General features: G+C 37.1%; 2 protein-coding genes across 2 annotated transcripts in view; both read left to right on the top strand.

Annotated features, from left to right (window-relative positions):
* The window catches only part of lrrc74b (leucine rich repeat containing 74B), a gene marked incomplete in the record, with an annotated part of 13,114 nt that extends 7,205 nt beyond the window's left edge, over positions 1–5,909 (top strand). Inside the window, 5 exon segments of the mRNA XM_035658013.1 lie at positions 2,153–2,262; positions 3,368–3,483; positions 3,925–4,003; positions 5,194–5,289; positions 5,384–5,909. Coding sequence (XP_035513906.1) covers positions 2,153–2,262; positions 3,368–3,483; positions 3,925–4,003; positions 5,194–5,289; positions 5,384–5,500 — 518 coding nt within the window.
* Positions 5,910–7,386: 1,477 nt separating this feature from the next.
* Positions 7,387–16,704, top strand: nipsnap1 (nipsnap homolog 1 (C. elegans)). Its single transcript, XM_035658012.1, has 10 exons — positions 7,387–7,500; positions 9,190–9,317; positions 9,967–10,012; positions 10,256–10,350; positions 10,739–10,809; positions 11,012–11,152; positions 12,473–12,504; positions 12,642–12,736; positions 13,904–13,987; positions 14,920–16,704. The coding sequence occupies exons 1-10, from the start codon at positions 7,421–7,423 to the stop codon at positions 14,982–14,984; spliced, it is 837 nt and encodes a 278-aa protein (XP_035513905.1). The 5' UTR covers positions 7,387–7,420; the 3' UTR covers positions 14,985–16,704.
* Positions 16,705–16,737: the final 33 nt, after the last annotated feature.

Genomic DNA, 16,737 nt, shown 5'->3' with positions numbered 1-16,737 from the left:
GATCACCTGCCTAATATTGTGTAGGTCTTCCTTTTGCCACCAAAACAGCCCTGACCCGTCAAGGTATGGACTCCACTAGACATCTGGAGGTGTGCCGTGGTATTTAGCACCAACATGTCCTGTCACTCAGGAACCGGTATTGAACCCAAGGTATCAGTACTGGCATCAACAATTTTAATTTGAATGTTACAGCCCTACTCACAGATAGCACTGATGCTCAGTAGATGGGTAGCAATGACGTTCTGGGTGGTTTTAATCACCCACTGTTCTGGGCTGTGTAAATCCACTGTCAGTTTGTGATGTTTCCAGTCAGGATGCTTTCTGTTACTCCTCTGTCAAAGTTAATAACTTGGCTAGAAAATCTTGTTAAGAAATACAGTTTCTGAGCTTTCTTAACCAGGGTGGAGATGTGTGATGACCGTGACACTTCCCAGGAACCTAAAACTGTTCACCTGCTCCACCTCAGCTCCTCAGATGTAGACAGGGTTGTGTGCCTTTGCCACTTTTTTTCCCCTAAAATCAACAACTGGTTTTGCTGATGTTAAACAGTAGGTTGTTTTCAGTGCACCTCTCTGCAAGATTAATTTTCTCCCGATATGAAGTCTCATCGTTGTTTGAAATCTGACCAATGATGAGACAGAGTTGTCTCCAGCAACTGAGGTCCAAAGAGGTCCAACAATGATGTTGGGCAGTTGGCACTCCAGTTTCCCTGAATTCCCCTTAAAGCACCTTTTTTCCCAAACCATGAAATGACAGCACCAGGACAAAAATGCACAAAATATGTGGACAGATAAGCATTCCTTAACAAAGAAGTTCACATACTTTTGGCCATATAGCATTTTGTTGAACTGTGAATGAAGTTTCCATAGACTATTTTTCTTTGTATCTCAAAATTCTGCAGTTACTCTCAGATCTCAAATATTTGTTTCATTTGGCCATAATTCATAGAACTTTCCACTGAAGATGGCTGCAGAAAAAGTAGTAAATTTCAGATTAGCACCATCTTTTAATTGTCATGACTGACATCATTACTTAAAATCAAAACTATTTTACTTATATGTTCCTTTGTTCACACATGAATACATCATTTTAAAACTAAAAGTAGTTGTGTAGTAGTAATGAAAGCTGATGTATGAGTGAAAGCAAATCCTCTTTTCTGCCTTATTAAATGATAACTGAATATATAGTAAAGACCTATAAATTGACTGTAAAGAGTACAGATTTATTTAATATCATGACTATATGCGATTCCTGGTGTCCATTATTTGATTGTGTGAAAACCATTCTCATAAAACTGGTAAGAGTTTTCCATAATGGTGCAGTCTTATCTCTAAGCAGTCACAGGACAGCAGGCAGTCGCAGACTGTGGCATTCAAAGGTCAAGAGCATTTCGCCTTCATTAAAACCTCTTTCAATTATGATCTGGATGAGCTTTGTGACAGGCACCTTGTAGAATAATGGCAGACCAGAAAACATCTGATGTAGGTAATTGAAAATAAATCTGTCTTTGGGAAAGGGGACACCACCATGTCTCATTGCCATGTGTGCAGCAATGATTCATCCCCACATATTCAATTCTATTTTCTCCACTGCTGAAATATCAAAGAACATCCTCATTCATTTTGAGTGCACTCTTCCATATAGGTCCCTGAGAGAAAGTATACCAATCAAACACTCTGACATTCATGCTATCGGTGTTATTGCTTTTTCAGCCAAGCACAGTAAGAGCATCTTTTTCCATGATTATGAACCGCTGAGTGCCATGCACTTTCTTATCCTTGTGATAAATTGGGTGAGATGATGATGGGGGACTTTCTCTTTGGGATCTCTGCCTCTAGAGCCCTCACTTACTTTTAGGCCATGAAACACACAATCACACCATCTCAGTGGAATCCACTGGAGATGAGATAGGTTGCTCCCAGAGAGTGTTTTTAATAGTACTTCTATTTTTTTCCTGGATTTGAATAATTTTCCAAAATCAGATTTCCACTATTTGTCAAATAATAAGACAGATAACAATATGTTACATGAGTTTTGAAAAGACATTTGATTTACTGATATGAGATATTTTCTTCATTTACAATTAAATAACTGAACTTTTTATTTTGTCATACGTCTACCATTATTCCTTCTGTTTTTCTTCTATCCTAAGGGCAAAACCTGGGAGACTCTCTGTCAGAGAACACAGGGTTGAGATCAGTAAGTCTGGCCTGGAACTGCATTCGAGGAAGAGGAGCTGTGATGCTGGCCAATGGCCTCGGGGTAATACACCTGGAAAATCAATGTTTGAACACCATACTAGCTTTTGAACTCAGTCAAAACAAAATAAGATCTGCAGGTAATACAGTGAGTGGTTAGAACAGGACAATCTGTTTACCGATATAAAGCCATCAAGTAAATACTCATACAAGGCAAATATTATATTGCTGTCATGTCATATCACATCACAAATTCTGGGCATTAATATGCTGCTAGAACAGCCTCTTCTTGGAATCTTACCACAAGCTTTTGAAACCTGGCTGCATGGTGTTTGGACACTGATGTTGGGCAGTAAGGTCTGGCTCACAGTCCAAGTCATTCCAAATCTGTTGAATGGGGTTGTGGTCATGGCTCTGGGCATGCCATTCAAGTTCTTTCACACAAAACTCAAAAAACTATTTCTTTATGGACCTGGCTTTGTGCACGAGGCCATCATTTAATCCATTCCTTACATGTTTGCTCTTGTGCTCTCATGCCTCCATGCCGGCAATAGCCGTGGCCAGCATTATGTTATAGGATAGCCCATCGATCTGTCCCATTCTTGTGAAAGCAATATCTCAGGAACGCCTCAATCCATTCATAAAGAATGAACTGGGACGACAATCAACCACTGTTTGGTTGCAGGGTTTGGCAAAATTTGGGACCATTTTGGAGAAGCTATATGGGGGAATAGAAAGTTTGTAATGTTACTATAAAAACAAGATCATGCTATATTCTGGTGATACTGTTTCTAACATAACTTGATACTTGTTGATAGAGGCTGATCATTTCTATTAGAGGAATATAGCTACTGTCTATCATAACATGGCTAACTCACTTATCCTGTTTTGTGAAACAGCCCAGTAGTATTTATTAAGCATCTCACAGCAGGAGAGAGAGCATAGACATTTTTTCCTTCCCTATTTTAATGAGCAAGATGGTCAAGGAGACCCTGATCAGTAAGCTGCACTGACAGGTTTGATTGAATCAGGTACTGAGAGGATTATTACTTCAGGATCTATTCTTCTGCTCTCACACATTCACATGTTTCTTTGTTCCTTAGTTAATCCTGTTAGAGACAACTGATAAAGTTTTACCTGCTGTGTATTCTTTCTTTTCTGTTTTATAGGGAAACATTTTCCTTAGAACTGTGGATCTGTCATTTAATGGCTTTGGTAAAGAAGGAGCCATTGCTTTAGGGCAGGCTCTGAAAGAGAACACCATTTTGGAGGAGTTGAACGTGAGGTATGTTTTGTTATCTCAGTTATCTGATAATCAGATTGTCCTATAGTCACTGGGTTAAAAGGGGCAGAGGTTGCAGTTCAGTTTAGATAACTTTTATAAACTAACATGTTTTACCTTGTTTGGTACTAACTGTGACACAAAACTAATAAAAAATGTAAAAAAAGAATCCTTTATTGGAGGTAGGTTTACCAATGAATCTTAAACAGTGGTCACATTTTTTCTTAAAGTGAGCCTGCTACCATAAACAAAGTTCAAGACAGTTTCTTCTGCCTTTCCTTTAACTTCCCAAGCACAACAAAGCTTGCTTCATAGATTTCCAGACATTTGGGCTACATGGATGAATAATGCCATTTAAAAAATAACACTTTATGATTGCCTTCCCTCACACTCCAACACACATATTTTTTCGGTTTTGTTTTCAGCTTTTGTTTCTCTTCACAGTAACAACAGAATACCCCCTGAAGGAGCTATTCGCCTAGCCATGGGCCTCAAAGCAAACAAGACAATCAAATCCCTGAATGTAAGCTGTTGAAAAGAGATTGGTTCTAGCTTCAAAAGCAATGGGGGGCATCAGTGGATAAAATGGGATAAGTAAATGGATCACTGTACTTTGTTTTAATGTCAGCGTCCAAGCAGAGTTCCCAGGGACTCATCTTAAGTGCCTGAAACAAGTCAGTGATTGAAAATAAGTTATGGTGAAGACTTGCACTAAAATTGAGTTACAGCATTCCATATTGATTACATGTGTACATGTGAGTTGAAAACTTGACTTTGGGTGTCTGATGGCTATACAAATCTGAAAACTTACCATGCTATGAACAGCTAAATTTAGCCAGTTCAAGATAGTTCAAAGTCCCAAGACACAATTCAATTTGCATCTGGACTAATGGCAGCTAATGCCTGAATTCTTTCTTTGTTCTTTGTTTTGTTTTTGTTTGTTTTTTTCTTCTGTAACTAGTATGCATCAAAAAAAAAAAAAAAGTTCTGGTTTATTGGCACACATGAATGTATAGCTGTGCCAAAAGTCCAAAAGTAGCCCAGAATGGCAAAGTTACCATTAGCCAGTGGTCAGTTCTTACAGGAATAGTAGGACATTTTGGGGAAAATACACATATTTGCTTTCTTGAAATATGCTTGCCAGAGGTTATGAGAAGGTCAAAATTATTCTCATATGTGTAAATATGACGCTAAAGACTGGAAACAAATGGAAACAGCTAGCCTGACTAAAGTTACAAAATCTGCCTACCAGCACCTCTAAAGCTCAGTAATGAACTATTTCTTGGCTCTGACTGTTTGCCAGGCAACCAATGCAGACTTGGTTACTGGTCTTTGTGAAGAAAGATGCTAGTCCAGAACATAGTTGTCATTTTTACTCTAAACAAAGGAGATACAACTTGTAAGCTTCAGATGTGCTTTTAGGTGGATTTTGTTAGCACTGGACAGAGCCAGACTAACCGTTTCCGGTCTTTGTGATAAACTAAGCTAAGCCTTTGCTGGCTGTAGCCTTACATTTAATGGATAGATATGAAAGTGACATTCATCTTATTATCTAACTCCCTGCCAAAGCCAATAAGCAAGGGATGGGAATCAATTTTAAAATGGAATAAAAGCCATAACAACTTATTTCTGCATAACCAAAACCAGAGTAAAGACATCTGTGGCATTGTGGCCATGTTCTTACATTTCACATTACATTTTGTCTTTGGCCAGATGGGGAGGAACCCCATCCAGAATGCTGGTTGCTATGGGATCCTCAAGTCGGTACAGGAAAACCCAAATTCAGCCATGGAGGCATTAGACTTTTCGGTAACTCGCACATGTTCCACCTCTGTGAGACTTTCTGCAAATCTTCTCCTTTATAAACTTATTCACTTGCTTCTCTGTGTATCAATCTCTCTAGGACATCACAGTGAACCAGGATTTTGAAGACTTGTACGTGGCAGTGAAAGAAATTTTCCCTGTGCTTACAGTGAATCACGGGGGCAGAATTGGCACATTCAGAAAAGCAAAAGCTTGAAAAGTGTTTTTGTGTAACTTGTGTTAAAAAAGTGTAATTGCTGTACTTTTATGCCAGAAAAGATGGAAGGAGTCTTGTCAAAGCCCTGTGGATGTTTTCATCGACAGATGAACACAAGGATGGATGCATGAAAGGATATTATCCTAAAAAGATTATTTTAAAAAAAGAGCCATGATAGAATATTTATTTGAATTAAATGTATTTAGATCAAATAAAGCTTGTTAAATACCCAATCAATTGAAAATAAATATGATTCTGGGGGGGAAAAAGTTCATTTTTCAAAGGAAACAATACATACACTGCATGTGTGCGCCCCCGAAATATAATGTTCTTGTTGAATGTTATAAAGTCATTGAACACAGGCATACAATACAGGTATTGAGTCTGATTCTTTGTAGGTATGATCTGATGTGATGTTATATAATGTCAGTGGGTAGAATGATGGAGAGGATCAGGGAGCACCGCATTGTGTATGAAAAGAAGTGAAAGTGGGTTGCACAAAAAGGATTTAAGTACTGCATGACTAGTCTAATAGAGAAACCAGCTTTGAAAGAACGGTCCACTATTAGATAAGAGACCTGTTTACTGCAGCAGGACAACTCAAACAGTGTTAGGTACAGTAAGCTGTCATTTGGAGATGTGTATCTCTACCGCACTCCCCCCCAAAATGATCTCCAACCCATTTTATTTCATAATATTCACCAAAGAAACACCTAAAATATCTATTAATATTACTTAAATGTATTAGAGACAATATTCAAAGGAAGGCTTTTGAGATGAAAATATTGCACTTTCTGCTCCACCACCTGACTGTAGTTATAGTTCCTTTGTAGCGAATGAGCAAAAATAGCATCAACTGGACCAGAACTATAGTTACAATAATTCAGATAATAAATTCAGTAATTTAGATCAAGTATGTTACTTAAAGTATGAAAAGTAAAAGTACTCAACACAAAGAAAGAAAAATGTCCCCTGTGACTGTTACACTGTTATATATCATTTGATTATTATTACTCATGCATTCATGTAAATCTTACTGCTGTACCTGGTTGAGGATGGAGGTGTTTCAAGTCAGGAAATAGTGAGAAATGTCATCACAATTGTCCAGTCCAAAATAACACATTCACAAGCTTCACAACCAAAAGTCCAGACCTCAACATTATTACAAATAAATCAAAATGATTAACAATAAAAGCAGCAAATCCTCACCATTGTGAAGCTGGAGCCTTGAAATGTTTGCATGAAAAATTACTTATCAGAATAGTTGCAATTGATTTTCAAGTTAATTGACTAACTGATTAATCGAACTTATAATAAAACATCATATAATAGAAGTATAAAGTTGTAAAGTTGCCTGAAAAGAAAAGACTGAAATAAAGTACCTCAGTTTTGTTAAATTCCATTATTATGAATACAAATATAATGATTCAACTTTATGTGAATGCATTATTATTATTATTATTATTATTATTATTATTATTATTATTATTATTATGTTGTTGTTGTTGTTTTTATAAACATAACATACATAAATACATAAAATATATAGAATAATAATTACACAGATATCCAAAGCATTAAGTAGCCTATGAGCTAATTATTATAATAAAATAAAATATAGATGTTGCGCATACAATTGCTAGTTAAATTGTCTTTCATTCTTTTCTAATTCTAATTCTAAATAGGTCTTTCAGCAACGTGTCAATGTTTATTATCATTGAAAGGCACACTCAACTAATCAGGTCTGATCGATTGTGCGCATTGATCACTGCTTACTGCGTCACAGAGTCACGCGTGTGTTTTGAAACCTCGGGCGGGCTAACTTATGATTGTCCGTCCAAACATGCCCGATAGGGAGGTAAACATTAACCAGACCGGTGTGTGTGCGTATCCAGAAGAGTTTTTACTCTACAGAGGAACATGGCGACGACCGGTTCTGTGCGGTCTAAAGGACAGGTGTTGTACAGGTATTCTGTGACTCTGCACCAATCCTCGACCAGGTAAAGACGTTTTTAACCTAATTACGTTATTAAACGTTGTGCGTGACTAACAGGACATTTTGAGATCTCCTTTGGCTATTAAACTAGTAATAACTTGTAATGATTGTGTTAGTTAGCTGTGAGTTTAACTAAACTAAACTAACTAAAACTCAATAAAAATACTTTAATGTGTTTGTTATATGTTTGCTAATGTAACATTAAACCAAACTTTAGCAGGCTTTTTTGTTTCTTTTTTCAGCCAGTATTTTGTGAGCCTGGTGACTCCATATGTTGTGTTTTTCTTTACTCAAGTGTAATGCATTATATTGTCCAAATGCTAATGTAAATAAATATGCTTTACATTATGTTTCAGGAATACCTTTATGTAAGACACCTGGGTCATAATTAACAAAAAAAACAAGCAGGCAGATTTCCAATCCAGCTTTAATCATTTGCTGGACGTCTGAACTTTGTCCTGTAAAGCTCCACTAAATGCAACTACCACTTGTTAACAACTTATCTGTGCCTTCACACTGCCTTGGTTTCCTCTGAGGCTGACTGTATTCAAAAGCAAGTTATTGGCTTGAATACCACTTTGTTGTTTTTGAGAGAGAGCCATAGGGAATTCATTTCTAATTATAGTTCCCAATTAAAGCCATTGGCCCATAAGGTTATTAAAAGAGAGTCTCACTGACCTTGAAAGTTTGTGGATTTTAGAATAATAAAATAAAGTCTTTGAAAGTGTTTGTGAATTAACAGCAGCCTTGGAAGTGCTACATAAGTAAACATGCACAATATAGTTCCCTAATCCATAAGTGGGCACATACCAGCTATTCTCTTTGGGCTGTTCAGCACTTCACATCCCCGTGAGAAATCCGGAAATTAAGGTTAATGTTGACATTTAAGCAGCTTTAAAATGGTTTTAGAATTATGACGAAACTATGAGTGTATAAAAAGCTATGAAAGTCATTAACATGTCCTTGGATTTGATGTCCAGCTGAGTGTGGGAGCTTTGAATTGAAGTGACATATTTTGTGAAGCAGCTGACAATTTTCCTCCTGATTTCATTGACACATTTTATTAATAAATATTTGCTTTAAATTTGTAGTTTTTATGTTGTGACATTAGGCTATGGTTTTATTTTTATTTTACACAGTGTCACCCTCACATTTTGAGCTGTATGTTGTAAGCTGTATGTAACTAATTTTTTGGCTTTTTCTTGTGATTTTCCATCCATAAATAATTCAGTTTACCCTAGTAATGGCATTACTGGTTAGAATAACATCTTTCCTTAATGCCACTGTTACAGTCATTCCCAGTTCACCTTATTTGGAACAGTCTGAACACACGACAGATCCAAGTCAGATTCAAGGCTCTCTTTTACTTTGTTACAGTTATTCCAGTTCAAATACTTATTGGAGCCTTTTCGATTCTAACAATAGTTCTTGAAGTGAATAATATTCCCCTTTTTATTCACTCCAGAGTGGGTGAAAATAAATTTTATTGTGAAGACACAATTTCAGCCCACTCACTCATACAGTATGCATGTTTTTCATATCAAAGAATATTAGCATGACTATCTTTTAGCCCATATGTCACGCACATCTCCATGTTCCTTTTAAATTTGTCTTTTTTACATCGATAACTTCTCTGTTTTATGTTGTTGCTTTGAGCCTTTGTGAAACTTTCTTTCATCTTGTTTCTGTGTAGGAGGTTTTCAGAGAGCAGCGACAAAGGCTGGTTCCGTTCCTTATTTGTGCACAAAGTCGATGCCAGAAAAGATGCCCACTCCAACCTGCTGTCAAAGAAAGAGACCAGCAACCTGTATAAAATTCAATGTAGGCCTAAGATCTTTTACTTACAAGAGAAGTTTTATGTTCTCTCAAGCAGGGGGGTTGCAGAGGGCCAGACACAAGTGAATGTGATACAGTTACATTGTATTATAATGAAATGGATTCTGTTTTGAGTCTTAACAGTCCATCATCTATTTGTCCCAGCAGAAAATGGCTAAATAAATCATGTTCATTTAATTCAATCCACACTGGCCTCAGTGACCTCAAAGGAAACTGAAAGAAACATGAGACAGCAGCACAGGACTGCACTGTAACAATTTATTATACATGTGCAACATAGAGGCAGCAACAAGTCATTCTGTAATAGTGTGACGTACCACGTCTGTAAAGTTTTCTAAGCGACATCAAAACAATTTGTCTGGTTTTCTTTTGAGACAGTGGTGATAACTGTCTGAGAAATCTATCATCCTCCCCGCGCTTTGATCTTTTTGTGGCGTACATCTCACCATGTAGGGATTTCAATTTGAACACTCTATCAGCCGTAGCCTATAACCTATTGAAAGCGAATCTGTTTTGTATATAGAAGTCTTTGCTGAATCGGAGTGTGAAATTACTTTGTTGAAGAATTTGATTGTTGCTTGTATTTAAAAAAAAAAAACACCCATTTTTGATAAGTCTGGCTCTCTCTTTTCAGTTCACAACGTCAAACCAGAGTGCCTGGAGGCATACAACAGTCTAGAGTGAGTGTGTCACAGCTTTTAAACATTAACTCCACCATCAAGTTATGTCTTTAGCCCTTTGCTTCTTTAATTTGGTTCACAAGATTTACTTTATCCTTATTAGGAATCTAAAACTAAAACTAAAATGAATGTCTTTGGGTGTACTGTTGTGTACATGCTCTCTAAGTGCCTTGTAGTATTATAACTTTTGGCACATTCACACAATCAGTTTACTTCAGACGTTTTCTTTTATGCCGACCTCAGGGCTGAGGTGCAAACCAGGCTCCATCAGGACCAGGACTACCCATGTGAGGTGGTTGGAAGCTGGAATACCTGGTACGGAGAACAGGACCAAGCTGGTAAGCAGCAGTGAAACAGAAAAGCTGATGAAAAAATGATGAAGAGTGTCACCTTTTATTGATCACAGTCACTGTTTGCACTGAGCACTAGATTAATTTTTCCGTTTCAAGGCCTCATGAACGACACCACTTATTTTGAGTGGCTGCAGTTTGGCTGTAAATTGTTTGGCAGAGCATCACAGAAAAATGGACAGACACTACCGGATGACTCACCGCTAACACCTCTCATTCTACATATGATAATTTACAGTGTATAGTATACATTAAGAGCACTGAGCGACAGCACAAAGTGTTCACATGGCGATGGAGGTACTGTATCTCTTGGTTGTGTGGGTGGCATCAGTCCTCACACAGTGCTACAGTGACATCTGCTGTTCTGTCTTTGCAGTGCATCTATGGCGATACAGAGGAGGCTACCCAGCCTTGACTGAATGCCTGAAGAAACTGAACAATAACAAGGTTGACTGCTCTTTCTTAATTTTTTTTTCTTCATTACGCGGAGTAGGAAATTCAGTGCAGAGATGCTGAAGAAAAAGCTGATATTTAGAGTGGAACTTTAAACATTGATTTAAGATTATCTTGACTCTGCTGGAAATTACTTCACACTTAGGTATCTATATATTGCTTTTCTTCATTAATACATTTTCTTTTTCTAATTTAGGAATATTTAGAGTTTCGGAAAGAGAGGGCGAAAATGTTGATTTCAAGGCGAAATCAGCTCCTCCTGGAGTTCAGTTTCTGGAATGAACCCTCTCCCAGACCAGGACCCAGCATCTATGAAATGCGCACCTATCACCTAAAGGTATCCTCATAGTGTACATTATACAAATTAACAATGCATGATATATCCATATGTTTTATTTGAAACTATTATTATTTAAGCTTTGTTTACTTTTATTTAAATATAATCCAAATGTATTGCCTTTTTACATATTAAGACTACAAAATGACATACAGTTGCAAACAAAATTATTCAAGTAAGAAGTAGTATGTAAGGGTTTACACATTAAATGTTTTCAGAAGATCTATATATTTTATAAATTATGTTTGAGTTTAGTCAAATTTATCATTAAAATGTGTAGTGTAATGAAAAGTGGATCTGAAGATATTAGGATAGGCCTGTTACAGCTTAGTTGCTTTATGGAACATGGTTTATGGTTTAACTAGTGGAATCATTTATTGGAGATCGTAAAGGTTAAAGGATACTTGACAAAATATTGACATTGGGGTTGAATCATTTTGCTTGTGGGCCTTTTTTGGAGAATATTTTATGTTTTTACTAGTAGTAACCTTAACATTATGTTTTTAGAAATCACTCAAATATGTATTATTAAACTTTCTTTGACTGTTTACCAAGATTGTAGTTGATATATTTTAATTACATGTTATTCACATCATATAATGTTTACAGATTAAGGGGGCTGAATAACTGTGTATGTAATACAAATTTTTTTACCCATCAACTGAATGTGGGGATCATATTGTATATATTCAGGAGCCAGCATTATTAATATTGTCATGAAAAGGTGCTTTTAAAACACAAACAGGCTGAATTCCTGGAGACTATTGCTGTAATGACTGTCCATGCCAGTTTAGTTAGGTTAGTAAAGTTTTGTTCATATGGTTATATACTGAGCACTACCAGCTCAGCTTAGATCATGCTACTAAAGTAAACAAGACACTGCAGTGCACATTAACACCAAGAGTTTGGCTATTGTGTCTGGTCATACTGTTTCCTTTCTTGCCCATTCTAATATTCTACTAAGGCTGCCTATGTGCTTGACAGTTAATTATTCATAGTTGACTCATTGTATTGAGGAAAAAGCTGTCCACAAATGGCAAGGTGCACCTAACAGAGTGGCTGAAAACACAGCTATGATCAAATCTGTGTGCAATACTGAAGTCTTCCTGCATGTGGGCTCATGTGGTACATATACTTTGTTCTGGTTTAAATAAACAAGCCTCAAACGTGCTGTTAAACTGGTTTGACTGTGGTATTTTGTCTGATTAGGCTGTGTGTGTACATGTTGAAGAACGGTGCTGTGTTAAGGGGTAATAGTGCAATTCATTGTCATATCTTTTCATTTAAAACTAAACTTTTACCTCCTAACATGTGTTTCAGCCAGGAACTATGATTGAATGGGGAAACCACTGGTAAGGCTCAACAAGCTTAATTTGCTTAAATATAAATAAACAATATCAGTTCCCTGTACTTTTTCTAGTGTACGAATCAAGTATTAAAGGTATTCAGGTGATCATTATAACCCTGAAAATAAAATGTCTTACAACAGGGCGAGGGCCATCAAATACAGACAGGAAAACAACGAAGCAGTGGGCGGGTTCTTCTCACAGATTGGCGACCTGTATGCTGTTCATCATTTGTGGGGTGAGTATGTAACATCATCTCACAGATATTGTTCTGGCTGTTTGGGGGAGAAAGCAAGGGCAAGCTATGGTACCTCTCTCAATGGAAATGGTAGCTAAACAAGCTCTGAATCTGTACAGGCAGGTGTGTTAAAACTGGTGGAAAATGATGTTCTATTGTCTTGTTTAAAGTTCATGTAATACTGGGGGTTGATCATTAGAAGAAGGTGATAATTGCAGTACTTACTGAAGCTGAAACACAACATTTATTTTCCTCTGAAGGTTGCATGCCGTGTTTGCGTTAGTAATCTATCAATAATTTTGTCATCCTGATTTTAATTTTACTATGTTAGTTTATTCTGTACCAACAACATCTGTGGCATATTGTACTAAAATTGCCAAAAAATAAATGTAGAACAACATGACAATGTAAAGATCCAGTGTGTAAGATTTAGTGGCATCTAGTGGTGTAGTTGCAGATCGCAATTCAGTCCCTCCAGCCTACCCTTCCAAGCACGAGGGGAAACTATGGTGGCCACAAAATGCACGAAAAAACGTGGATGCCCCTGTCTAGAGCCAGTGTTTGGGTGGTCCGTTCTGGGCTAGTGTACAAACATGATGGTTCAACGCGGTGGCCTTCACAAAAGGGAGACCCGTGGTGTCTGTACATAAAAATGGCTAACTCTAAAATCTTTGACCCGTATCTCAGTGATGTTGTAATCAAGCCAACACTGAATTTCTGTCCCATTAGTTGGAGAATATCACGAGGTATCTGACTGTACCTACCTACCATCAGAAAGATGCGGTTGTTGTCATATGCTTCAAGAGTAGCAGGATGACTGACCTTGTGCATAAATGATAGCCCCTGATCTACAAAATATGCATGTTAAATATCCTATCTATAGTGACATAACTATATAAAATCAACTGTTTAAATGGATAAACACCAGAGTTCTGTGGGGATTAGATATAGAAATCTAATAGAAAAAGGAAGAATGTGTGTTTGTATGTTTGTTGACTCTCGGTACTAAGGTCTAACACAAGCAATTATATTATTTCTGCTTCCATAGTGACTCTGTCTCTGAAAGTTATTTGTACAGATAAAACTCTATTTGTCCTTTAAATGACATCACATCATAAATTCATTCACCCCTAATATAATATATGGTTTTGTTACTTGTGTTTACAGCTTATGAAAGCCTCCAGTCCCGCAATGAGACCAGGAACTCTGCCTGGCTCAAGGAGGGATGGGATGTAAATGTATATTATACAGGTAGGAGAGAGAGATGCAAACCAACCACACATGCATTTGCAAGGAAAAAAAAAATCTACCACTAAGCTCACTGATAAAATGACAATTACAGGACAATATGTAACATAATATACAATTAAGTATTTTCTCTGAAATGTTATGCTTTGTTGGTGAGAAAGGAAGCGGTTTTGCCTAAAGTCTGTTTCCATTTAGATCAAACCAGTGACTGAAGTTGATGTTTAACTTCATTGGGTGCAATAAGGATTGTTGCCTCAAAATGATAGAGATAGGATGGCAACAGCAACACAATAGGAAAGAGTTCAGACAGACAACTTGTATATTGACATATAAAGTTTACTAGACTCTCCCTGGGAAGCATATTGAGCAGCACATGAGAGCATAGGAAGAGATCAGTGCAGATCTCCCTCAGGGACCAAAGAGAAGAGAACCCACAAGGTGGTTGCTGAGGAGGTGGAGGGAGCAAACACAAATTCATTTATCAAGAGCAGTCTTGTAGCAGCCAGGACAGTGAGCAAGTAAGCATGGAGTTATACAATATGAGTTAGCATATTAGAGAGGAGCTTTCTTGACTAAACATACATCCAGGAAATGGTGTTGCAGTGCCACACAGGCCTGGCTTTATTGATAGTAATTTGTTCTGTGTCAGCTCATAAAGACACATTCATAGCTAGATAGATGTTTCAGCAACATAAAAATATATATGTGGGACTGTAAAACATGGTAAGCTTAATGAAAACAGTGAACATTCTAATGAATATATTGATTAATTTAAACTCTACTTGACTAACTGTGTGAAATAATGTACATATCCTGATTAATTTTGAATCATGGCGTGAAAGTTGCAACTTTACACAATTACAGATATTTGTATGCTTCTGTCCATGATCTTTGAGTTAAACCTTTTTAACATGTTTCTCACATTCTCTCCTCAGTGCCTTTGATCAGAAGCATGGAGTCTAGAATAATGATTCCCACCCAGAGTTCACCTTTGCAATAAGAAGATGAATGCAACTGGGAGCCTCTCTTTTACTAAAACTCACCTACTGCCAGGCGACGTGTAGATTTTTTTTTATCTGTGGGACAATCTGTGTTACGTTCAAGTATATAAACAAAAACATTTTCTGATGGTATGTTTGCAGCAGTGAGCCAGTCCTGACAATTACTGATGCAGGGTTTGTATCCTGAAATGCCCTCGTTTCCATAAGTTTAGGTCAAATATGTGGAAAAAAGGAATGACAAACTGGCACAATGAAATGCCAGATTATATGTGCTGCATTACTTGCATGTATATTACACTGTAGAGTGATAATTAAATGACTGTGTTGAGCTAGGTATGGTATGTTTCCTGCTTTTTGTTTATACCATGAGTTATGGTAATGGACGGTGTATTTGTTTTTCACAATGAAGGAATAGTCTCCACCCAGCCTTTTATGGGTGCACTTTTATGATCAGATATATACCACTCGGAATGAGATCACACTGAGCTTCACAGCTGTCACTGTGAAATTCATGTTTGATTTAACAAAAAGAAAATCAGACTACCTCAATCATTAAAATATCATAATTTTGTAATGTGTAAAGAGCCAACAAGGAGCAACTGTGTAACTTTTGGTATAAAGTGGTCAGTATTTTCAAAGTAAAAGTTGAGTAACACACAGCAGTGTGGTCACTGGTCGTTACAATACTCAGAACCAAGGTTACAAAGACAAAGAGAGGAAACTGGATCTTGGGACTTTCAGACATATGGATAAAAGGTTTTAAGCTATCCTTATGATTGTAAATTAACTTTGAAAACCGGTTTTACCCCTGTGTTGTAAATGGTTAGTCTGGTATCCTTCTCATGAAATTATGATAATAAAATCAGTTTGGTAGGAAAATCCTCCATGCGCAGAGCATGTCTGACATTTCCAGAAGAAGAAGAAGCATGAGCTGTTTAAATAAATACTGAGAAGTAGTTAAATTGACAAATAAGCACCAGGAAAAGGATGACAGGACTGACTAATTAAATTAAACAATGTGTAGGTCAAGCCCATCAAAGTGAAGAATATCCTAATCCAAATATACAACATCGACCATTATTTTAATTTGTCCGTCCTGAAAATTAAAATGGTCAGAAGTATGAGGACAATTGAGCATTATTACACCCATATGTTAATCAGAATCCGAATCAGAAATTCTTTAATAATCCCAGGGGGAAATTATTTAAATTTATAATAATAATATATAACACCTCATACCAAAACCATGGTTAATAATCTGCTGCTAGAACCACCTTCACTCTGTTGTGAAGGATTTCCACCAGATTTGAACCTGGTTGCAGGGATTTGATCCTGTTCTGCTATAAGAACATTTGGCTTCTGGTTGGCTACTGATGTTGGGGCAGTTAGTCCTGGCTCATAGTTGGTGAGGCGGTTTATCCCAGAGGTGTTGAATGGGACTGAAGTCAGGACTCTGTGCAGGCCAATCAAGTTCTTCTATGCCAAATTCATCAAACCATTTCTTTATGGGTCTTGCTTTGTACACAGGGGGATTGTTTCACTGAAAGAGTAAAGGGCCTTCCCCAAACTACTGATGTGACATAAAGAATAATTAAGAATAAAGAAGAATAATAATAGAGAACTATCACACCTTGACTGAACTGTTGATAAACCAAAGACATTCACTTTGTGATGCAGAGCCACAAGTAGATGTGTATATCACTGTATGCTTTTGCATTAAAGGAATAGTTTGACATTTTGTGGAAATGTGCT

Source organism: Morone saxatilis, unplaced genomic scaffold (assembly GCF_004916995.1).
Source record: "Morone saxatilis isolate NCDOM2014 unplaced genomic scaffold, NCSU_SB_2.0 Contig16, whole genome shotgun sequence".
Classification (NCBI taxonomy): Eukaryota; Metazoa; Chordata; class Actinopteri; family Moronidae; genus Morone; species Morone saxatilis.
The sequence above is the reverse complement of the archived record's forward strand: the minus strand, read 5'-3'. Positions and strand labels throughout refer to the sequence as shown.

Coding starts and splice junctions, on each gene's coding strand:
- nipsnap1 (XM_035658012.1), top strand. CDS start 7,421: ATGGCGACGACCGGTTCTGTGCGGTCTAAAGGACAGGTGTTGTACAGG. Junction 10,013..10,255: donor GAGGCATACAACAGTCTAGA/GTGAGTGTGTCA, acceptor TGCCGACCTCAG/GGCTGAGGTGCAAACCAGGC. Junction 10,351..10,738: donor CGGAGAACAGGACCAAGCTG/GTAAGCAGCAGT, acceptor CTGTCTTTGCAG/TGCATCTATGGCGATACAGA.